The sequence below is a fragment of the Vombatus ursinus genome, unplaced genomic scaffold, assembly GCF_900497805.2.
Source record: "Vombatus ursinus unplaced genomic scaffold, bare-nosed wombat genome assembly UNPS02014811.1, whole genome shotgun sequence".
Classification (NCBI taxonomy): domain Eukaryota; kingdom Metazoa; phylum Chordata; class Mammalia; order Diprotodontia; family Vombatidae; genus Vombatus; species Vombatus ursinus.
Genome location: NW_020954589.1, coordinates 10,556,229 through 10,580,442, shown reverse-complemented (window position 1 = coordinate 10,580,442; position 24,214 = coordinate 10,556,229). Strand labels below are relative to the sequence as shown.

Below are 24,214 nucleotides of genomic sequence, written 5' to 3'. Positions count from 1 at the left end.
TCTCAGGCTTAAAAAGTACTTCTGAAACTATATTAAACTTAATCAATGGACATACTTAAGTAGGGGAAAACAGCAACACATTGATCTTCTAGGGAAAAAAACTAATCAACATAAATTATGTCCTCAGGGCAGAAATCCAGAATTCATAGATATTAGAATATAGAGATTATAAATTAGAGATATAATTAGAGATATAAAACATCTGTTTGAGGAAATTGGAAATGCTTTATGTATAATTAGTATTTACAATATATACAGACTTGGTTATGAGTTGTTTCTTAGGTTTTATAGTTCTGGTGTTCATCTCTAGAACTGGATATGTTGAAGGATTGGGGGAGGTTATCAGTCAATACTTATTCCATTTAGCCAGCAGAAGAGGTGGAATACCAGAATAGGAGGAAATAGGTTTTGGAAACTTGGATTGCAAGGTAACTCCCTAGCCAGACTGCTAAATGCCATCTCTGAAATGTGCTGATTGCTTAAACCTCTTTTTTATGAAACTTAAAATTGTGTCAGGAAAGTATAAACTACAAATTGAATGGTGAGTCACCTTGCCTTTCGTTTTGACTCTGGAGGAGAGAGTGAGCCTGAAAATTTGTGAAGCTCTGCCTTACTTAAATCCAATTGGAAGGCAAATCAAGAGATCACCCTCGTGATGTCATTGGTTCTATTCCAGAAGGAAGGAAGTACAAGAAAGGGTTCTTCATGAGGGGGAAAGAGAATATAATTTTTGCTCGATTATATTTTGTAAGATACTTTGGGGCTGGGAGGGGCACCTAGATTCTTGTATTTACTTAGTTATCCATTCAGTGATTTTTTTTTTAAATTTTACATTTCTTTATCCACCACTATCACCACCATCACCCCCCCCCCCCAAAAAAGCTAGGACAATTAACTTTTTGTCCTTGTCCTGAGTAGTTTTCATGTACAATTTCTTGAAATAAGGCTCTGGAAAAATAGTCTTTTAAAAAGCCCATTGTGTTTCAAATGGAGCTACTTGACTAGGCCTTTAAACCCAAATCACTCTGGCTTTCATTGAATAGCCCTCAACCCAAGCCTCTGGGGCTCATTGTTTAGGTTTTGCTGGCTTAGAGTGAGTATAAATAGCAATTGTTTTTTGTTCTGTCTGGAAACTCTTCCCCTCCCATACTGATATCTTTGTGATGGCAAATTGGGCCACCTTTTGCCTCCATTCTTCCTCATCTCATAGTCATTCAAAGGGCATTTCCTCTGACAAATTGACAAAACGACCTTAATTTAGAAAGGCCAAGGTCTCCCACTGCATCCTAGGCCTTGTGACTTCTGTCTTGCCACTGTTACCTGTATTCAGTATCGCGAATTCCATGAAGCCGTTGTTGAATCAGGAAGAAGTTTTTTTAAGGACCTGGGAAGGCCGGGCATCCCACATGTGTGAGAGCACACGTATCAACAAATATACCTTGTTGCACACCTTTTTATTCCCTATTTCCCATTTGAATTTCCTTCCCCTATTTCCCCATTTGCTGAGTACTATAGAGGTTACAGCCTCTCTGAAGCGCCTAATTTCCCCAGGTGAGTCTCTGCCCCTAATTAAATCTCCTACTCCACACAATTCAATCCCAACCCTTACTTGGGAACACCCCTTTTTATGTTAACCTCAGAACTTGTTTTCCAGCCTGTTAGTCTATTCACCACAAGAGTGTTTTTCTTATTCTAATATAACTCCCTTTGTTTAACTTCCACCTAGCCCCCAGACTGCATTCCTTAAGGTTTCCACTTGGCTCTTTGTGGAAAAACTATTTCTCTGACTCCAACCTCTGATTGAGTGATATGCTGAAGCAACATCCATCCCACACAACTGGATTTCAGCGACTGGAGGAGAGAATAAGACTGATGACTTTACAGAGTTCTTCCTCACTTAAATCTAATTCAGATGCGAGTCAAGACGTCACCCTTGTGATATCATTGCTCCTCTTCAAGAATGAAGGACACACAACACCAATTTTACCATAACTTATCATTTTGTTTCTTCTTTGGCCTCACCTGACCTAAGTCTATTCTTTCCCTTCATCTTTGCCTCCAATCACTCTGCCCTTCAGTACTTTCTCAGGCTGTTAAGCTACGTCTAACTTGATTTTCCTCCCTTTGCAATCTCAACCCTATTGTTAACCATTTCAACTCAAAATTGTATTCTGCTCTTAAATCCTTCACTCTCTTGTACATTCACCTCTCATCTCAGCAGAAATGCATTGCTTCTGCCATCTACCTCCTCTTCTACACACATGCTGTTCAGTGAAGCTAGAGAAAGTTATACAAACTAGTTGACCAGGTGTATTTTAAATCATTTTATCCAGCTTTAAGTGAACCACAGTTGCAGCAAGGAAGTCTTTTTATTCTCCCTAATTGATTCTCTATCTCAAAGAAGTTATCTCTTCCTTCTTCATGCCTCCCACATCTCCCTTCCCTTCTCTTAGCTGAGGATCTCACCTCTTTACTAAGAAAATTTAGGCTATTCAACATGAATTCTTTCTTCTCTTTTTCTCTTCATTTAAAATCACTTTGACATTATCCCCAGCCTCTTTTATCCTTTTCCCTAGTCTGCCAAAAAGTTGACCCTTTTATTTGGTAATGATACGGTTTGGGGTTGCTGAGAGCCCTGAAATGACAGGGTACAGGGCGATATCCACCTGAAATGAATTCACGTACTCAAATCTTTTTCCCGTCAAAGTAACAAGGTTTATTGTAACATCAGTAGTAGTGGTCAAGACTCTTAGGGATTCTGCAACTTAATGAGGGTGAGACTGATACTTATATACAAAAAAAGGACAGTGAAAAGATCTGGGTGGGATTAAGGAGTCTGTAAATAACCAGGTACAATAGTGAAAGGAGTAGTAAGTAGTCTGGGGTGGATCAAGAACAACTGTGAAAGGGCAGTCCTGTATCCAGGTGGGCTGGGGTGGGCCAGATGCCTTGGGCTGGATTCCAGTGTTCTGGGCTGATGAAATGTGTGGGAAAATTCAGAGATTGGGTTGCTTTCAAAGACATGGTCTTTTCCTTTTAGAGGTCCAGGTCCCGTCTGTAAGACCAACCCTTCTACAGGTGTACAACCTCACCCCCACCCCCTTTCTTAGCTACTGATTTCTTCCCTATCCTTACAAACAAACAAACAAAATAGAACACTACCACATTCAGCCATCCACTTTAGTTAGCACTCTTCCCTCTCTCGGCCAAACTCTTTGGAGGAAAAAAAAAACTGTCTATACTCACCCACCTTCACTTCATTTCCTCTGACTTTTCGACCTTTTGTAGTTCGGCTTCCTCATCACTCAAGTGAAACTACTAGAGTTACCAATAATCTCTTAATTGCCAAGGCCAAACGGCCTTTTCTCAGTCCTCATCCTTCTTGACTTCTGTAGGTTTTATCTCCTGTGAATTTCTGGCTTTCTTAGTTGCTATTCTTCCTTATTTGTGGCTAATTCCTGTAGTATCTAACTTTGGGAATATATATAGGCAGTCTTCTCTGTCCGTCCTTTTTAGTTTAAACCCTTTTAATTAGACTTGCATGGCAAAAGACTTTTTTTTTTTTTTTTTTTTTTTTGCTGTTTGGTGAGGCATTTGGGGTTAAGTGACATGCCCAGGGTCACACAGCTAGCGTCAAGTGTCAGGCCGAGTTTGAACTCAGGCTGGAACTCTATCTACCACCTAGCAGCCCCTAAAACACTTTCTTACTAGCTTTGTTAGATGTACTCTGGCCAGGAATCTGTCAACCCCTCTGTTGTAAGCCATGATGCACAAATCTGAATCCTATTCTTACACGCCATCTTCTTAGCTAATTGTTCATTTCTCAAATTAGTTTTTTTCTTGCCTTCAATAGGCAATGAGTTGTGAGAAAATACAACTTACGGCGCTATAATCTTCAGTTTTTTGCCTAAGACTTCATAATCGTTGACAGTAACTTTTAGATTCCTTCTGGTAGTGTCGTTTGTGCAATTTCCCTTCAGTAAAGCTTGCTTGCTTTACTTGTCTATTGGCTTCCATCTTGTTCTATGTTCTATCATGCCTTGATCTGCCTTTCCAGTTTACCCATTTAGGAACATCAGCTATTGACCAGAACAGGGAATAATGGTCTTGGCAGGGGCACCTGCTTCCCGTGATGTGGTTTAGGGAATGTAACAACGAAGAACTGGTACTTGAAACCTCATGTACTGATGGCAGGACTTCTCCCTGGCTCTGACTAGGGACCTTTCCTGAACCTTCAGTCTCTTCCCCCTGGCAACATAAGTGGCACATAAGGGAGAATCCTGGGATCCTGAACCTCACTCAAACTACATTAAGGCATCTCTCTGTAACTGGATGCTCTCACCTAACAGCTTCTATGGCTCTCTTCTCACATTCTTCCCAAAAGCCTCCATCTTTTTCTTTAGGAAGAATCTCAAATTTGTATTTAACCTCTAATTGTATGGCTGCCATTTTCCTTTTCTTTCTTCTCTTCCACACTCGGTCATCCTGACATGGGTTAAGTCCCTTCTCTTTTACTAGTACCCTCCCCTCTACTTCATATTGGTTTGTTTTGGTTTTTTTTCCCCATTGAAGCCTTGCATTTCTTTTCAGAGTCCATCAGATGAGATGGCAGCTATTGTAAGCCTGCTTGAATGCCACTAAAACGTTTGTTATTCCATTTGACAATATTTCCTTTTCTCTTTATTGCCTTTCCAATTTGTGCTGCTTTTGTGGGTAGTGGGAAATAAAGGAGAATAATCTGAATAACCAGTTTTATCAGTTCAATGTTTTGTTAGTGATTGTACCTCAAGTCCATTTTTTCCCCCTGAAGGATTATACTCAGTTTTACTGGGTAGGTGATTCTTAGTTGTAATCCTGGCTCTTTTGCCCTCTAGAATATCATATTCCAAGCCCTGCAGTACTTTCATGTAGAAGCTGCTAAATCTGATGTGTTATTCTGACTGTGGCTCCATGATATTTGAATTTTTTCTTTTTTGACTGCTTTCAGTATTCTCTTATTGATCTGAGAGTTCTGGAATTTGGCTGTAATATTCCTTGGAGTTTTCATTTTGAGATCTCTTTCAGGAGGTGATTGGTGGATTCTTTCAGTTTCTATTTTACTCTCTGGTTCTAGATTATTAAGGCAGTTTTCCTTGATAATGTCTTGAAAGATGATGTGTTGACACTTTTTTTGATCGTGACTTTCAGGAAGTCCAATAATTCTTAAATTATCTCCCGTGTATCTATTTTCTGGGTCAGTTGTTTTTCCAATGAGATATTTCACATTTTCTTCTATTTTTTTTCATTCTTTTGATTTTGTTTCATTGTTTCTTGATTTCTCATAAAATTATTAGCTTCCACTTGAGCAATTCTAATTTTTTAAAAATTATTTTCTTCTATGAGCTTTTGTACCTTTTTTTCCATTTGGCCAATTCTACTTTTTAGGGAGTTCTTCTCTTCAGTGAATTTTTGTGGATCTTTTCCCATTTGGCCAGTTCTGTTTTTTAAGGTGTTAATTCCTTCAGTATTTTTTGTGCATCTTTTATAAAGCTCTTGACTCTTTTTTCATGATTTTCTTCCATCATGTCATTTCTCTGCCCAATTTTTCCTCTACCTCTCTTACTTGGTTTTTAAAATCTGTTTTGAGCTCTCCCATGGACTAAAACCAAATTCGTATTTTTCTTTGAGGCTTTGAATGCAGGAATTTTCACATTGTCTTCTTCTGAGTGTGTTTTGATCTTCCTTGTTACCATAGTAACTTTATATGGTCAGAATTTTATTCAGGTGCTTGTTCATTTTCCAGCCTATTTCTTGACTTTTGACTCTATGCTAAAGAGGAGCTCTAGTTCCAAGTGTTGGGGACACTGTCCCAAGCTTCAGTTTTTTTATGCAGCTGTTATCAGAGGTAATTCTGGGGACCTGTAGGTTTTTGGCTCTTTCAAGGTGGTATGATTCAGGGAGAGATATGTTTACCACTCTTTTGTACTGTGCATTGGTTTGTGAGCAACCACAAGCACTCTTTTCAACCCTGGAACTGCGATCAGCATTCCTGCTCCCCTGAAGCCTCAAGCTTTGGTATGCTAGTGCTCCTCCTCACACTGGAACTAAGACTCAGGACTGAGATCCAGATCCAAATACAGGCAGTGGAACAGAGTCATGCCCTGGGTGCTAGCAAAGGGACTCCTGTAAATCTCCTTCTGGCCCATTGTCTGTTCTCCTTGCCATGTGTAGGCTAAGAGGTCTGGAAACCTCCACTGCTGCCACTGATTCAGTCTCCCTGACGCATGCTCCTGGTTTGTTGGAGCCTGGTCTGCACTGGCTCCTGCACTGGACTGTGTTTGTCTCTCACCCTGGTGCAACAAACCTTTTCTGTTGACCTTCTAAGTTGTCTTGTGCTGGAAAATTGTTTCACTCTGTCTTTTGTGGGGTTCTGTTGCTCTAGAATTTGTTTAGAGTCATTACTTAAAGGTATTTGGAGGGGTTTAGGGGAGAGCTCAGGCAAGTCCCTGCCTTTACTTTGCCTTCTTGGCTCTGTGTGTCACCCCCACCCCCCAGGTTTTTATACAGTTCTCACCTAATTGATAGTTAATTTAATGGTTTACATAGAGATTAGAATCTATCCTGTTGGAGAGTCCAGTGCATGTTATGACCCATCATTAAGAACTAACATTACTGGGATGATAGCTAATTAATTGCCTTCTGCTGAATAAAGTGAATACAGAGGAGTCTTTAAAAGTAGAAGTTTCTTAGCCTACTTCTATTGGACCTAAAATATTAGATTTAAATTGGTATTCATCTAAGCTAACTTAGGAAGAATTTTCACCTTCATTGTCTTAAGCAGTAAAATAAAGTCGTAGCTACATGTTAAGCTACAAAACTTATCTTGAATTTTTATGACTGTGATAGGATTTGAGTTGAATTCTCCCCCTACTCTCCCCACCTTGACTTGACACCCTTATCAAGCTTGTGACTCATTTGACTTCAAGAAAAAGCTGGTCCAGATAAGCAACCTGACTGGACCAAACAGTCTTGTGAACCAAATAAAATCTATCATCCCCAAATATCAGAGCCAGATATCTGTCAGACGTAATGGTGATACCTACATTGACCTGCATGCAGTAATCATGTGATATGTAAAAATAGCCTCCTCAAGGGTTGTTGTCCATATTAGTATTCTAAAGAGAGGGATTGAAGATTGGGCATGGGATAAAGGAAAGTTGTATAATAAACATACATGGTATACTTCTGTATGGTTGTACATGGCAAAGATTATTGAAGCAAGTTTTTATTTGTTAATTACTTTCTCTTTATTGTAGGTACTTGAACCATAAAGAACTAAAATAGTCTTATTTATTTTAGATGTATGTTTTTTGAAAAATCAAGACAAAAAAATGCTAGTTTATTGATGATTGCTGTTATATAGAGGAAACTCAGTGTGGTACTTCCATCATTGATTGGACTTGGAATCCTTAAGCAGCAACTCAATTCATTTTTTCTCTGTGTCTTACTTTGTTCATCTGTGAATTGAGAGGGTTGGATCTCTAAAGGTCCCTTCCATCTCGGGAATTCTGAGATTTATATGGTGATTTAAATTCTACAAAGCACTTTATTCATAGCAAACCTATGAGTTAGGTAATATAGATATTATTTCTTCATTTTGCAGGTTAGGAAACTGAAGCCCAGAAGTTACCAACATTAATTGGTTAGCTAACATTAATTAGTTAAGCCCATATCTTACCACTTCAATGCTTCACAATTAAAAAGACCTCGGTTTTAATCTTGGGTCTGCCATTTGCTCTCTGTGACCTTAAGCGAGTTATTTGACCCTTTTTCAACTCAGGTTTCTCATTTTGTAAAGGAGCTTGGATTAGATGACCTTTGGGTACTTCTAGCTCCAAGTCTATGTATGATACTGATCTATGAAAATCTCAAAATCTGAATTTAGGGAAAATATGCTTTTTTGGATAATTCTTTTATTTACCCACAAGGATCTTTTAAATACAATTTCCATTAGTATAATTATGTTGGCTTATTGATTATTAACTTAACAAAAGGGCTCACAGACTGTAGAAATTTAAATTAGTTTCTTCCAGTTGAAGATGAATCAAAGTTTAGCACAGAAATGTCAGTGGAAGAGATTATGATGCGATTTATACAAAACTTTATTAGGAACATTTCCAGAGTAAAAATGTGTGATGTGCTTATAACTGTCTCTGTTGTTGCTGAACTAACATATATATATATAAACCATTGAAACCTGGTGACATAATGTTACTGCTGCAAAGAACCTTAAAGATCATCTAGTCTAAACCCTTCGTTTTACAGATTAAAAAAAATTGGTCCAGAAAATGGACCTGGGTCTTAAAGTCTGACAAAAATAGGGCTCCAGTTGCAAGTCTCTTCCTGACTTTTAGTTCAATATTCTTTCCACCATAACAGAGACTGCATCTCTGTTGCTGTTGAATATAGAAATGGCAAATGTTGTAGCAATATGCTAAAAAAAAAAAGATTCTGTATCAGTGCTTCATAATTAAATAATTGATTGTGCCCTTTAGTTTTAGGATTTGTTCCTATTGTGTTTTTAGTTTTAATTCCCTTTTTAAATGCTTTTAACCTACTTGGGCAGTGACTTCTGTTGAATACTGCTTCTCCACTGCTCAAAAGAAAAGGTAACTTCTGTTTCCTGTAAATCTCTCTCCACACTTCTTCCCCTCTTTTCCTCCCCTTCTCCTGTAATGTATAACACTGACTTTATTCCTAAGCACTGTAAGTGTGGAGGTGCAGTTGTGGAAAAGCATTTGATATGTCTCTGGAGATTATTTGAGCATGTTCTGGCTGCTTGCGGTGGGAGTGGAGAATTGGCTTTCCAAAGTGGTTTTGCCTTCCAGCTTGTCCCTCTTGTGCAGTAATAAAAATCACTGGTTAATTCATGGAGTGCAACCTAGTTATTCTTAGTTGGCCGTGGAAAACCAACTGTTTCCAATAGTGGGGGGTGAGGGGGTGGGAATCAATTTAAATAAGAAAGAATTTCCATTCAAGTGACTTTCAAAGTCTGTTTGGAGCAGGGAGACAAAGAATATAAATGTGTAATTATGAGAAATAATGGGAAAAGGCATGTTGGGAATATAAGGGAGAATGGTTTATAGTCTGATAATTAACAAGCAGTGAATACAAAAGTACAGTTCTGTGAGGTGTTCCAGTTAAATACTTCCTATATGAAGTTTCTTTTTTTTTTTATTCTCTTGTACTATCAGTAAATTTTCAAGTGCTTACTATCTGCACAGTTCCAAAGGCGTGCTTTTAAGCTGTTTCATATATGTAATACATACACCTAACCACTGGCAGCATCAACTTTTTATGGTTGTTATTTTGAATAAGCAACTAAACTTCAGATTACTGTCTTGTGTAATATAAAAGGTTAGTTACTTTAGGTTTCTGTCTAATGAATGCCCTCTAATATTTTTATTCATTCATTTCAGTTCCATTTAACTTTTACCTTTATTTTGACCTTGTTTAGCCATACTAAATTTAAAAGCTTTTTTCCTGCAATTATAGCTCTTAAATATGATTGTAGTATATTCTACCTAACTCATCCTAAAACACTTATTTTTCTCAAAACTCTTTGTGAACCATTAAAAATTGTATGCAAAAGTGAAGGTGCCACAGGAGCTCATTGAGTAGGGAGTTGACATGGTCAGACCTCTATTTATAAAGATCAGTTTGGCAGCTGAGTAAAGCATAGATTGTAATGGGGAGAGATGCAGGGAGACCAGTTAGTAGGGTGGTGGCTATATAAGTGAAAGGAAGCAGACTGGCTGGAATGAGAGATGTTGTGAAGGTAGAAATGACAAAATCCATGGATTGAATATGTGGGAGTGAGAGCTAGGAGTCAAGGATTTTTTTTTTTTTTTTTTGAGTAAGGTTTTGAGCCTCATTGATTGGGAAGATAGTATTGCCCTCAACAGTAAGGAAACTTGGAAAGGAAAGAATGGTCTTGGAAGGGGAAGGTAATTTTTAAGATACACAAGAATAATTTGGAGGTGTGTAACTGTAGCTCAGCACAGTTACAGTCAGTACAGTCTGGCAACCATCTGCATAGAGATGAGAACCCATAGGAGCTGATGAGATCAGCAAAGCGAATTATGCCAAAAATATTAATACTTTGCTCTGCATTTTAGGCACAAGTCTACCAGAAACAATCTTGATTCATTAAACGTTAATCAAAATTCAAGCATTGATCTGCTTGAGAAAGATGCCTTTGGACATGCCATAAGACTATTTGGTTTTGTTTGTTTTGGTAAATAGCATTTTATTTTTTCGGATCACATATAAAGATAGTTTTCAGCATTTTTTTTTTATAAGATTTTGAGTCAAATTTTTTCTCTCTCCTTCCCTCCCATGTCCCCTCCCCAAGATGGATATGTGTGTGTGTGTGTGTGTGTGTGTGTGTGTGTGTGTATATGTATATATGTATATAACCTATTATAGGTTATACATGTGCAGTTGACATAAGACTATTTGAAGTAACAGGAATCTTGAACAACTTAAAAGGTAACAATATATCAATATGATTTTGAGTTAACATTCTACCCTATCAAATAGAATTGTAGTCACCTCATTCCCTAAAACCTCTCAATATCTTCTCTGACCACTCCTCTCCTCTGATCAGTACTATAATCCCTTCAGAATGGGGAAAGAGTTACAGTACTTAGGTGAATCATAACTCTTAATCCCTTCAGGAATTGGAGGAAGCAATGATTTTAACTGGATCCCTGAGACTTTCCTTTCTTGAAATTTGGTTAACACCTTTAATCCATTTTCCCAGGCCTTAGCTTTTGTTCTTGTCCTTTTACACACTTTTCCTAAAGAGAAATCTGGAAAGGATTTCAGACTACAGAAATAGTTCTTAACACTTTAATTTGTGGGGTGGGGGGTAGGCAGTGGGGTTAAGTGACTTGTCCAGAGTCACACAGCTGGTAAGTGTTATGTTTCTGAGGCCACATTTGAATTCAGGTCCTCCTGACTCCAGGGCCAGTGCTCTATCCACTGTGCCATCTCGCTGCCCCCAATACTTTCATTTGAATGGAAAAAAGTTTTAGTATGCTTCCACAGATAGTAGAGTGGGAAAAGAGAAGGAATCCAGGACAAACATAGCCTTTGAAAATTCTTAGAACAAGAGGACTGGATGTATTGAAGAACCAATAAGGAAATTTGAGAAGGTGCTATGGTACAGATAGTAGGAGGACCAGAGGATAGCAGTGTCATGAAAAGCTAAAAGGGACTTCCCATATCAAGTCAGTTGCTAAGTCCTGCCGATATTACTTCTACAACATCTCATTTCCATTCCTTTCTCTCCACTCACGCAGCAATCACCCTAGTTCAGGCCCTGTCTGCCCATGAACAATTAAATGTCTCCAGTTACTTAAATCTGATTTTATTTGTATAAAAATGTATTTGTATAGAAGGTTTTTTATAATTTTGTATGTGTGTGTGTAGTTGTTGTTTTTAAATAATCAGATATATTTCTCATTTTAAAGCTTTTGTGGTCACGTCTTTCACTCCTTAGCGTTAAGTAATGCAGGTGTTATTTACCTGTATTTTACAGGAAACTGAGGTTTAGAGACTTTAAGTAGCTTGCCCAGAGTCACACAGCTAATGTGTCAGAATTGAGATCCAGTGCTTCTTTCTACTATACCAAGCTACTTCTTATCTATTTAAAAGTTATAAAACCTGATCTACATTTTTGTTTAATCTTTATTTTTTATCTGTCATTCATAGACAGGGCAAATACAGGCAAAAAATAGTTCAAGTGAAAAACATATCAGGACATTAGTTGTCTAGTGTTACTAGTCAGTCAATAAACATTTATTTAGTGCCTACTATGTACTAGGCACTGTGTGCTAAATGCTGGGTTACAAAGAAAGGCAAAAGACAGTTGCTGCCCGGAAGAAGTACACATAAAAAGTAACTGTAAAGGGGAGCGTGATGAAGACCAGGAGCTGGCTGAGTAATAATGAGATGGCAGCCCTGGGCAGCCTCTTTAAATAGAGGATCTTAGTGGGAGGAGCTCTCCAATAACCACCCTCGCTTCTCCAGTCAGAGGGGCAGGAGGGTTCTAAGGATGGGTGAGTGTCAGAGTTGATGTGATCTTGCAGGGAAATGAGTTTCCAGAGACAATGGTGAAGTCCAAGAGAGCAGTCTACTACTACAAGCTCAGTTGTGGGTTAGACCTAAAGTGTAGTTATTATTAAGGATGATTAAGAGATTAGTGGCCAGAGTAAATGAGGTAAGCTCTCTGTGCTTTATTTACCCTGTTTAAGCCATATCTAAAGTATTATGTCCTGTTGGTACCACATTTTATGTGGAATATTGATTGGCTAAGGGAAGGTGACAAGATACTAACTACAAACAATGTCATCATTTACATTTATTTAACACTTTAAAGTTTACTAAGTACTTTGTTTGGCTTTTAGAGCCCCTCATAATCTGGCCCTCACAGATTCTTAGTCTAGTCTTAGTCTTCTTATGGTATATTTCCCTCCATATATTCTGTAATCCAGTGATACTAGTTTCCTTGCTATTCCTTGAACCAGACACTCCAATCATCTCTGAAATTTGCACTTTGAGCATTTTCACTCGTGCTCTCTGTTACCTAGAACCTTTCCTCCTCATCTTATCTTCCCACTTTTCCCTGATTTCCTTCAAGTCTCAGCTAAAGTCTAACCTTATACAAGAGACCTTTTCCAGTTCTTAGTGCTTTCTGCAAAAGGAAAAGGACCTATATGTAAAAAAAAAAAATTTATAGAAACTCTTTTTGTGGTGGGAAATAAATGGAAATTGAGGGGATGCCCATCAGTTGGGGAATGACTGAAGAAGTTGTGCTGTATGATTGTGATGAAATACTATTATGTTATAAGAAAGGATGAGATGAAGAGGATGTTTTCAGAAAAGCCTTTGGAAAAGGTTTAAAAAAAACCTTTTTTCTTTCAGAAAAAAGAACTGGTACAAAGTGAAGTGAGCAGGACTAGAAAAACATTGTATACAGTAACAGCAATATTATATGTTGATCAACTGTGAATGACTTAGTTTTTCTGATCAATAATGAATGCTCCAAGACAATTCTGAAGGACTTAAGATGAAAAATGCTATCCAACTCTAGAGAGAGAACTGATATAGTCTGAATGCAGACTGAAGCATATTTTTTCACTTTATTTTTCTTGCTTTTTTTTTTCAAGATGGCTAACATAGAAATGTTTTTGCAAGACTTCACATATATAATCATTATATTGCTTGCCTTCTCAATGGATGGGGGCGGGATGGAGTCAGGAGGGAGGAAGAGAATTTGGGACTCAAATTTTAAAAATGAATGTTAAAAATAAATATTAAATGGGGGAGCATAAAAAAATTTAGTTCCTTCTGAGACTCCCATTTATCCTGTGTATATCTTGTTTCTTCATATGTAGTTGTTTCCATGTTGTCCCTCCTATTAGACCCTGGGCTCCTTGACATCAGGGTCTGTATTTTGCCTGTCTTTGTAGCCACAGTGTCTAGCACACAGTAGGCACTTAATAACTGCTTTTTGATTTTGACACCCATCCTCTAGGACAGGAAGTATAAAAAAGTACTATTATCCCCATTTTATGGGTGGAGGAACTGAGGTTCAGTGACATCTCCTGGCATCTCCTGACTCCCACATAGTTCCATTTTTTGCTGCCTGACCCACCAGAGGGGTTGAATTTGTGACCTTTTCACTAACAGTATCTTCCAGTCTATTTCTCCACTGAATGAATGACCCTTCCTTAAGCAGCCCGATGCCTGCCTCTGTCTCTCACTCTCTTCCCTTTTCCTCTATATCTCTCTCCCTTCCTCCCCCCTCTCTCTTCCCTCACCCTTTCCTTCTCTCTCTGTCTCCCTCCTCCATCAGCTTTACTCCTACCTTAGGTCAAAACCCTGGGAATTCAAATGTGTACCCCTACATCCAGGCCCACCATGTAAATTGCAATACTATGGAAATAATTTTTAAAGTCCTTTAGTTTTTTCTTGAGCTCATAGATTCTTCTCATTTTGCATTGCTAGCTTTTGGCAAGGGCAAGAGGGAAGGACTAAAGTATATTTGTAAATAGGTGTATGGGATGTGGTTGGGCTAAACGTTTCTTCATGGGAGAAGATGTCTCTGTCAAGCATGTTCCCAGCTTTGGCCCGTTCATGACAGGACACTGAGCACTGCTACAGCTGCTGTAGACAAGGAAGCCATCTGGACTTAAGTCTTCTCTTTTTGTGTGATTTAAAATGAAAACAATGTGATAGGGGACCAAAGTATTAATACTTCATTTTCTTTTCTTTCTCACTCAGGCTGGAGTGAAAGGGACATTGGGAAGATTGGTAGGCATTTTCGAAGTAAGTCAGTTAAATCTTTTAACTTCCTTCAAATTGTTGGGAAATTGATATAAACGCTTTAGTAGCTTGGGTAGGCTTTAAAAAATTCTAGTGTAACAAACTGCTGGGAAGACTGGGAAAAAGTCTGGCAGAAATTAGGGTTAGATCAAAACCTCATATCCTAATTTGTTAACTCCATTGGTTTTGTTTGTACAAAAACTTTTAAAGTTTTTTTGTAATCAAAATTATTTATTTTATATTCTGTAACTCCCTGTTTAGTCATAAATTCTTTCCCTACCTGACGTAGTATTTCCTACCTTGCTTTTCTTAATTTGTTTATAATGTTGCCTTTTACATCTAGGTGATGTATCCATTTGGAATTTTATCTTCATTTATGATGTGAGATGTTAATATAAACCTAATTTCTGCCAGAATGCTTTGCAGTTTTCCCAACAGTTTTTATTGTCAGCTCTTAACCTAGTGCTTAGGATCTTTGCGTTTATTGAACACTGTGCTCTGATGTTCGTTTCCTTCTGGATTAACATTGTTACCCACCCCATTCAAATGTCATCTCTGTTCAAATATTTGATGTCTAGTAGAATTGATAAAGTGAGTAAAGCAGGGGCCATGAAAAATAGAGAAGATATTCAGTTCAACTGGCAAGCATTTATTAATTACCTCCTGTTTGCAAAACACTATGCTAGGCCCAGGGAATACAAAGACAAGAAGATAATGGTCTCTGCCAGCAAGGAGTTTAAATTTACTGGGGACGTGGAGGAAACGGGAAACATAATAAAAGTAAGTGTTAATACATGATAGTTTGAGGAGAAAGAGAGACCACTAATAACTAAAGAGATCGCGTAAGTCTTTCTATAGGAGATGGTCCCTGAGCTGAGCCTTGAAGAAAGCTCAGGATTCCAAGAGGCAGAAATGAGCAGGGGGTTCATTGGAGGCAGGTGAGACAGCTTGTGCAGAGGCACAAAGTGGGAAAATGACACGCCAGTTTGGAGACTAAAATAGCAGGTAGGCTAGTCTGAGAGACGGTGCATCCCAGAGCCAATGAAAGCACAGACATTATAATAGAATCTCATAGTTGGAAAGAGACTCGGGGCCATACCTGAACAAGAATAACCAACAAGTATTCACCTGTCCTTTGCTTGAACACTTCTAATGATCCAAGCATCCCTCTACTTTCCAAGGTGTAGTCCATTCCGTAACCCTTCCTAAGGTCTGCACAATGTCCTAATCATCGTCCTAAGCACAGTCCATCTTTCCTTAATGACGAAGAGGAAACAGATAGAGTTAAGGTGAATATTTGGTGAAGCTGGCCCAGAAAGAATAAGGAATAAGAAAATAGAGAGCTGAGTGGTGAGGTCTATCAGGAAAATATCCTTTAATGCACTCTCTTGGTTCACTGTCTCTGATGATTTTGGCATTGATCTCATTCTCTAGTATTTCATCTGATTTAATTTATGTAGTGGCTTTAGGAATGCGGTAGTCCATGGAGAGGTATAGGGAAAAAAATGTGACCTTTATGCCCAGGCTAACTTAGCCAAATGACTTTATATTCAGTGAAATCTATTTTAAATATACTCTGTGATTTTTAAGAAGATAAGAAAGTAAAGGAAGAATCCTTCTGTTCAAGTACCTTTAACAGAGGCATGTAAGTTTGTTTATTATTATTATCAGCTGTCTGATAGAAGATGTTCTCTGTTTATTTTCCCTTTCCTCTTCAGAACCAGGAAAGGAAGCACAGAACATATGTCTATGTGCTTATTGTCACAGAAGTGTTGGAAGACTGGGAGGACTCAGTCAATATTGGTGAGTTATCCATGCTGTTGGGTGTTCGGAGGTGATCCTGTAAGTGACACTGCACCAGGTGCCCCTTGTACTCTTACCTTAGTAGATGATGCAATCTCAGAAGTATCATGAATTATTTATAGAAAAAATAAGAAAGTCTTTAAAAAGAAAAGGAGGGAGGAAGGAAGTCCTTTGAACTTGAGAGTGAGAATTTTAGAATTTATGTTAAATAAACTAAAATTCCCTCCTATCTCCTCAAAGCCTGGCAGTGAAAAAACAGAAAACAGGAGGGTATATTGAATTTATTTCTAAAATCATCTTTTTTTCTGAAAGGAAGAAAAAAACCTGACTCAGTAATTAATGTTTGTGTTGTTCAACTTATGCCAAACTGTTCTTATTTCTTTAGAAAACAAAACTGTTATCAGGGAGTTTGTAGCCCTCTTAGAATCATAAGATCATCTATCTATGATGTAGAGAAGGGAGGTTTGGAAAGTGAAGAAACTGAGTCCTGCGAAGGTTAAGTGACTTGGCCAAAGTCATATGTAAGTAGTTGGTACCAGAATCAGGATTTGAGTCCCATTCCTCTGACTGTTCCAAATCCAGAACTCTTTATTGAGGAGTCACTCACTTAATAGTCTTAGATTGATCCAATGACTTCATTGTTCTATCCATTCCAGTCTTTATTGTGGGGCAGGCTCTCTCCAAAAGAGTCACTTGATCTTTTGTAAATTGATGTTGTAAGTTCTTCTTACAAAGTCAGAATTCTGTGGGTGAGCAGAGTTATTGATTAATGTCTCTGGAGACAGGCATATTTAAGTAGAAGTGCCATCAGAAAAGCATTGCCAGCTTTTCTGTTTTAAATCACATTTGTGTAATTTCACTGTAGGTGATCCACTTACCAAAAACACTGCCAAACTATTTGCTATGCCCCAAAGATGGCCAGATAGTGAACTAGCGTTGCCGCTGGGATAGAGATAGGACTGGACTTTTGATTTCACTGATATGAGGAGTTCCTGGATGAGTAAACACCTTTTACCAAATCAAGTCAACACTTTCTCTGAAACTTAGGGTCTGGGAGAGTTAGCTGGGGCACTTGAGCAATTAGTTGACTGACATTATGTAGCCATTATCTTACAGAAGTAAGACTGGAACCCAGGACTTCCCTGGGTTGAGGCCCGTTCTCTATCCATGATGCCATACTACTTCTCAGAACAAATATACAAATAAATGTGGGTGAAGTGCCAATGTTGCTATACTTTAAAATTTTTTTTCAATTAACAAAAATATATTTTCTTTCACTCCTACCATACCTCTAATTAAAAAAAAAAAAAAGAAGAAGAAGAACCAAAAACCTTTTGTTAATAAATAAACATGGTCAAGGGGCAACTAGGTGTCGCAGTGGATAGAGCACTGGCCCTGGAGTCAGGACCTGAGTTCAGATCTGGCCTCTGACACTTGATACTAGCTTTGTGACTCTGGGCAAGTCACTTAACCTCAAATGCCTCACAATAAACAAACAAATGTAGTCGAGCAAAATAAATTCCCACATTGTCCATGTCCAAAAAAATCCATCTCATTCTGTACCCGGGTCCCTCACCTCTCAGCAATACATGCTGCATCATTAGTCCCTTGGACTCATGGTTTGTCTGTACAACATTATTGTAGCAATGGCTCTCTCGGTTCTACTCCTTTCTCTCAGCAGCAGTTCATACAAGTCTGTGTTGCCCTGTATGGCATCAGGGGATATAGAGTCTCAAATGTGATATGGGTACTCTTCATGAGCCATGATATCCCAGTGTCATAGTTTTATTTCTGGCTTGAATTAATAATACTATCTTAATGTTATAATATTTAAATGTTTTTAAAATTTACTTTTATTGATAACCTTTTGTTTTTTCTGTCGCTTCCTTCCCATTGTATGAAGTTAGATTTTTTGTTGTTGTTGGCTTGGTTTGTTTTGCTAAGCTGCTTTTCCCTTCTATTTTGTTTTTTGTTAAAATTGTTATCTTAAAGCAGATGTCTATTTGAAATAAATTTAAAAAGCTTTGTTGGGAGTCTTCTTTTTACTTTTTGTTTTACAGTGGCAAGGAGAAACAGTCAGGTAGTCTGTGGGGTCCCTTATCCTGCAAGAATGCTTCAATGCTAAACTCCTCCTCTGTAGACTAGCTATAGGATAAGGAGCTTTTCCTTGCTTCCCTAACATTCCTGTCACTCTTTCTACCCCCCAACAGGAAGGAAAAGGGATTGGTTTAAAATAGAAGATGCCATAAAAGTGCTGCAGCATCACAAACCCGTGCAGGCCTCCTACTTTGAGACCTTGAGGCAAGGCTGCCTGGCAAACAACGGCACCCTGGTTATGGGCACTACATACTCGGTTACCAGTCAGAGCTCGGTGCCAGACATTAGATGACTGAAGACATCCTCCCAAGAAAAACAGGAATTGGAAAATAGACTGAAATCCAGATCTCCTTCCCTCTCCCTGATTCTCTTTGCCCCTTCTCTTCACATGCCTCCTCTTTCAAACAAGGCATGGGCAGCAGCCTAAGACAGAGGAAGTATTCTTTGATAATGTTGCTGTTTGGTATGAAGTGGAGCTTTTTTTCTTTTTCTAAAAAAAATCCTCTTTGGGGGGCTGAGGGTGGGATGGGTATGTATTTTGTAAAGTATATTTTGTGCATGATGTGTTTTTCCCCTTAGCACCACCTCTACCCTCTGATGAGAGCTGGGCAGCTTCTCCTCTGCTTTGCACTCTGAAGCGTTCTTATCTGTCCAATTCCTATCCTGGCCAGACATTTCCCTCTTTTTTAAACTAAAAGATACTAATGCAAGACCATCTCTTCCAGGAGTCTGTCCTGTAATGTACTGTTCAGACCGGCAGGTTGGTCATGGTCAGTGCATGATGCATTTATATACACATTATATAATTGACATATAATATGTAAATAAATGGTTGGAGAAGGACACGTTTAAGAGTCTAATTTTGCAGAGTTTCTTTCAGTTGGAGTGCTTCAGAAGAGAAGAGAGTTTCTTAAGTAACCTGCCTAGTAGGGTTAATCTTTTATTTTTTTTTGACAGTCCTAGGCCAGTTTCCCTGTTCATTCTTCAACTTCCCCACCCTTGGTCATTTGCTGTGATGACCTGGGTGAGGAAAGAGTTGAAGACTTTCAGACTGCCCCTGGTGCTTATGGCCTTCCATCTTCTCAGTTGGTGTTGCTACTGTCAGAAGAAAACATGAAGAACACTTTACTTCTTTTTATATCCCAGGCAGGAGGAGCAAGTCACCCCAGTCTAGATCCAGTGAAAAAGTGATAGAATTGAATCTCAGCCTGCCCTGATGACAGTGGGGATTTGAACTGGAGCTCTTGGGATTAGAATCTATAAAGACCAGGAATAGCCAACACCAATTCTATCCTGCCAGTTTGAAGTTCTTTCCACAGCCCTGTTTGTAGCTGATGAACTCTCTCTCTTTGTCCATATGCCTTATCGTGCTGAACTGGATATCGTATTTGTGCTAAAGCATCTGACTGTGCTTCCCCCAGAGTAGCCGCACGTGTTCCTCCTCTTCTGTGCTAGGACAACCATATTGTGTCCCCAAAAAGAAGCATGTGAAGGGAACATTCATGTGCTCACTATCGTGCTTATGGTGTAGCAGCACTTATAATTTTACCATGGAGCATGCTCAGAATATTGTTTCCTGCTGTGGATATGAAAGGTACAACTTCTGCCCAGAAGTACTAGTGTAGAGGACTCTTAATCATTTATTAGAATAGCTACATAATGTATTGGCACACTTTAAACTCTTTTATTGGTTTATTGATGTTTCATACTGTCAGTCTTTATTTGCCAACTGTGTTTAGTTGGGAAATAAAAAGGAAATGGTTGTGAGTTTGTGGGATGGGCGGGGGCAGGGCATTAGTTAATCCCTGGCTTGGGACAAGAGGTTGTTGCTGGGTTCTTAGTAGCATCTCCTTTGTCAAAACATAGCCAAGATGTGAAATTAAATCTGCAGTACTCTTTTATTTAATAATTCTAATAAATATTTAGACTTTCAAAAAGGGTTTTTTCTTCCGTCCCACTAAAAGAGGAACAAATAAGTCTGGTAGACCTATCAATTTAGTGTCTGACTGGAAAAGAAGGTAGCCAATTTTAGAAGCTTGCAGACAGGAAGATCACAGCAAAGCAAAGCTTTGGAACTACAGGGCCAAGAAGCAATACAAGCATTTTTGTCAGAATACACTAATCCCATACTAATAAAGTAGTTTTTATATCCATGGTTCAGGATTTCCAGTGGTTTGAAATAGAGCATTACACTTTGATTCTAAATGTTGAACTAGATTCTCCATGTAACCATTTAGAAATGAATGTACCATCTCTTTTTAAGAAGCCCACCCCCTACTTTAAAGCACTCCAAGGTCTTGCCCAAAAGAGCCAAGAAAAACAAAATCAGATTGAATCATCCAAGACCTAAGTGACATCCCAAGAACATAAGCCATCTACCATTGCCTTCCAGATCAATTCTGTCTTCGTTCTATAGATTTGCTGTTTTGAAAATCCTGTGCGGAAAAACAGCTGGTACTCCTGAAAGAGCAGCTAAAGTTTTGGTATCAATAGCATGCAGGCCTTTTTTTAAAAGGCATGTTTAACAATATTTTGAAAATGTTGTTACTGGTCTGTTAAATTCAAAATATAAGGACAGAATATTGTTAATGACTGCTGATGGCTTTTTTGTTTGGGTCAGGAAAATCAGTTGTGCCAAGGAAGTATTTTAATGTAGCATGAATCAATGCTATTAATGCCCTTAGCTGGAGGGACTTGTTGATAGGCTCTTTAATTAAAAAATGGAAGCTTTGTCCAATACCCATAGTTAAAATCAGTGCATTGTTGCACCATGCTTGTAGTGAATGACAGTTTTGTTTTTCCTTTCTGTATCACAAATTCCATTCCTGTCCTTTTTAGTATGGATTAGAGATTTCTTGTAATAGAATAGGTAGATTGATTTGATAGATGGATCCATTGACTTTTAACTTCCATAGTCCCATTTCCCCAAAGAAAACAAAAAAACAGGAAAGTATATACGCATACCCAAGCCATCCACGTAATATTTAAGAAGAACATACCCTCTTGATTTTGCTCATATTTTAGGAGCCATGTACATTGATTGTGTCTATTGAATGAATGTCCTATAGAAAAGAGTAAAAGTTGGTTCTTTTTTTTCTTTTAGAATTTTTTTTTAATTCATGTTCCCTTTTTCCCCTTGAAGGTTTGTAGAGATTACAGTAGGTCTGAGGCTTCATTCATTGGATACTAGTAGAACTATCCCAATTTTCTTGGAGGCAGAGAAGAGAGAGAAGGGAGTATATGTGTTTGTGTGTGTGATATACCCAACATGAAACTGCAGTCATTGAATTTACTTTTCCAAAGTCAGATGCCAATACTCTGTCGTACAGAAGATTCACTCACTGTGGCCCTGTGAAGTCAGCAGCAACTGAAATGGATCAAAGGGAGAAGTAACATAAATTTGAGACACGTCAATTTTTTTAAGATTACACATAGTTTTATAGTTGCTCTGCATGATTTCCGAGGTCACCTCGCATTTGCTGCACAGCCCAGCAGTAGAATTGTGGTCTCTGTGGCCTTCCTTCTCAACCCCAAGTCCAGGGCTAGAAAATACATCAGGGGAAGTAACATGAATATAAAGTACTTCAGGAGTATGTTGCAGGAGCTTTGCAATCCTGTTATCTACACAGTCAAGTTCCTCTGTAGTGAAGAAATGTTTTTTCTTTTGATGTCAGAAGTTGGTTAGTAGCCCATGCTAGAATCTTTTACTCAGAAGAAAAGAATAAAAAGAGAGAGACAAGAATATTTTAGTCCTTGTGGTTTATAAGGAAAAGGGTTTAAAAAAGTTATGTAATGGAGACTTTCTTCCTCCTTAGCTCTCCATTCTCTAGGCAGGGTAGTTGCTCAGTGCTTCTTTTTGCCTCCTTAAACAGAGTGCCATCAGTAGGCACCTTTTAGACCCTAGTATGTATTCTGCTTCCTGTACTGAAAAATTGATAATTTCCGTTTAATGCATTGATGCCTCTCTAGAGGTCTGAATAACAGTTTTCCCCCACTTCCTTTTCCTTTTAAATCAGTTTATTCTGAGCCATGTTTACTTTTTCATTTAATAAAGATTTCACAGCCATAGTGTGCTTCTTACCTAGCTCTGTGGTGTTCCAATACTTCTCTAGTGGTCTTGAAGCCTGAGCTGAGAGTATACTTAGTATGTGCAATAGAATATGTAGTAACTTTCATAGTATCACAGTTTTTCTGTGTGTGTGTTTGTAGGGGGAGAGAGCTGAAGGCAGAGATGTGGTACAATCAGTAGTATCCTTTGGTTTAGATCCCATTTGCATTTCAGAAAATAACGTGCATCAAGAAAATAAGCTGGAATACAGAATGATTAACTCAAGCGGCTATATTTGGGGAATTTAGCTGTGAAGTGATTTTTTTTGAAGGTATAGAAATCAAGTATGTTGGTGTATGTCTCTTTCCCCCAACTCCCACCCTCATCTCTACCCCCCCCCCCTTTTTTTCCTCTCCCTCTTTTTTTAATTTGTAAAAAAACGGCAAGGGACTGCTTGAAGCTCACATAGTTTTGTCACACTGCCTAACCACATTGACATTCTGTTAATGTAAACCACAGGCAGATCAGGCTTGCCCCAGAGAGGCATGTGAGGCTTGGAAATTGTGGAAGGGATAATCTTCCAAAGTTAGGCTGTAGTGCTCACAGATGGGTAGCAAGCATATGGACAGAGCTTCATAACATATATGTGCAAGACCAGCTTATTTCAATGTCTGTTAATGGAGAAGAAATCTAAGGAAAAATATGGGTGTTATTTGGCAGTTATTGCCAAATTGAAATTAGAAGCTCTTGGAATCCAGAGAAGCCTCTGAATGTCTTTCCTTTTTCTGGATGTCCCTTCTCAGATACAACCAAAAATGGGAGGATATTCTGGGATTGGGGGAAAGAAAGAAAGAAAATGAGAGAATGTTGATTGTAGTGCTTGTGTATATTGTATTTAGGTGCGCGGGGGGGGGGGGGGGGGGGGAACGGGACGACTGTTGCTAGGTTGTTTCTATCAAGGTCCGGTTAGTGGAATCAGAAATCTCATCATTTCTTACTGGAGACTGACAGCCTTTAATTCTGTTCAGTTGGCCTTTCAGTGGTCTTAATTTTTGGACAAATGCATTCAATTTTTTCACAAAGACTTAGCTCAGAACCTCCCTGGAGATGTGGGGAACTTGCACTTTTCATCTCTGGCAAAATCATGCTTTTCCCATTGAGAAGGACCAAATGCAAGACATTAATTCACCCCATTCTACTTTAAAGAAAAAACCTATGTAGTAGCTTTAGGGCCATTTCATTGGAAGCTTAGCTGCTATTGCAAAAAACCATTTAGTTTTAAGCTTGGGGGATACCATTGATAGCATTGATTTAATTAGGATTTCTAAAAAATGAAATTATCTGTATGGGGCAGGGTGGAGAGACTGATCAACAATTTTAAGTCAGAAATCTACTAATTGACTGATACTGGAGGGGATTCTGCTAAAAAGACAATTTTTTATTTAAAAAAAAAAGATACCGTAAGTTACATGTATGATGGAATTCCTAGGCTACTGTCCATCAGTGATCAGACATTTAAGTTTTTTTCTCTGATTCGTTTTCAATTGAATGTATGTTTTAATTAGCTTTAAATACAAAAGAGTAAGGTAGATATAATTTCATTTTGCTAAGCTTTTCAAATACCCTTTTAATACGCTAATCACATCAAATGCAGAGAGAAAGCTATCTATTTAAAAAACAACAAAACCTTAGGTTGGGGAGCAAAAATATCAGCACAAACTACTAATGTGCTGGTTGTTGATAGACATTAGCCATGACATTTATTCTGTTCAGAACAATATTTGAGTACAGTTAAGCATTTATCTAGGTATTGAATTCCAGACTAGTTGATCTGATCATAATCTCTATATGTGCACCTAGAGCCAAGAATGCTTATCACAGCTTAATAGTTTA

The 24,214-nt window shown here is 38.3% G+C and overlaps 1 protein-coding gene across 1 annotated transcript in view; it reads left to right on the top strand.

Moving 5' to 3' along the window:
• The window catches only part of NUDT3 (nudix hydrolase 3), a 70,894-nt gene extending 50,465 nt beyond the window's left edge, over window positions 1–20,429 (top strand). The window contains exons 3-5 of the mRNA XM_027876454.1: window positions 14,332–14,376; window positions 16,092–16,176; window positions 18,387–20,429. Of these exons, the coding sequence (XP_027732255.1) occupies window positions 14,332–14,376; window positions 16,092–16,176; window positions 18,387–18,565 (309 nt within the window). The 3' untranslated portion in view covers window positions 18,566–20,429. The remainder of the gene's footprint in view (window positions 1–14,331; window positions 14,377–16,091; window positions 16,177–18,386) is intronic.
• The last annotated feature ends 3,785 nt before the right edge of the window (window positions 20,430–24,214 follow it).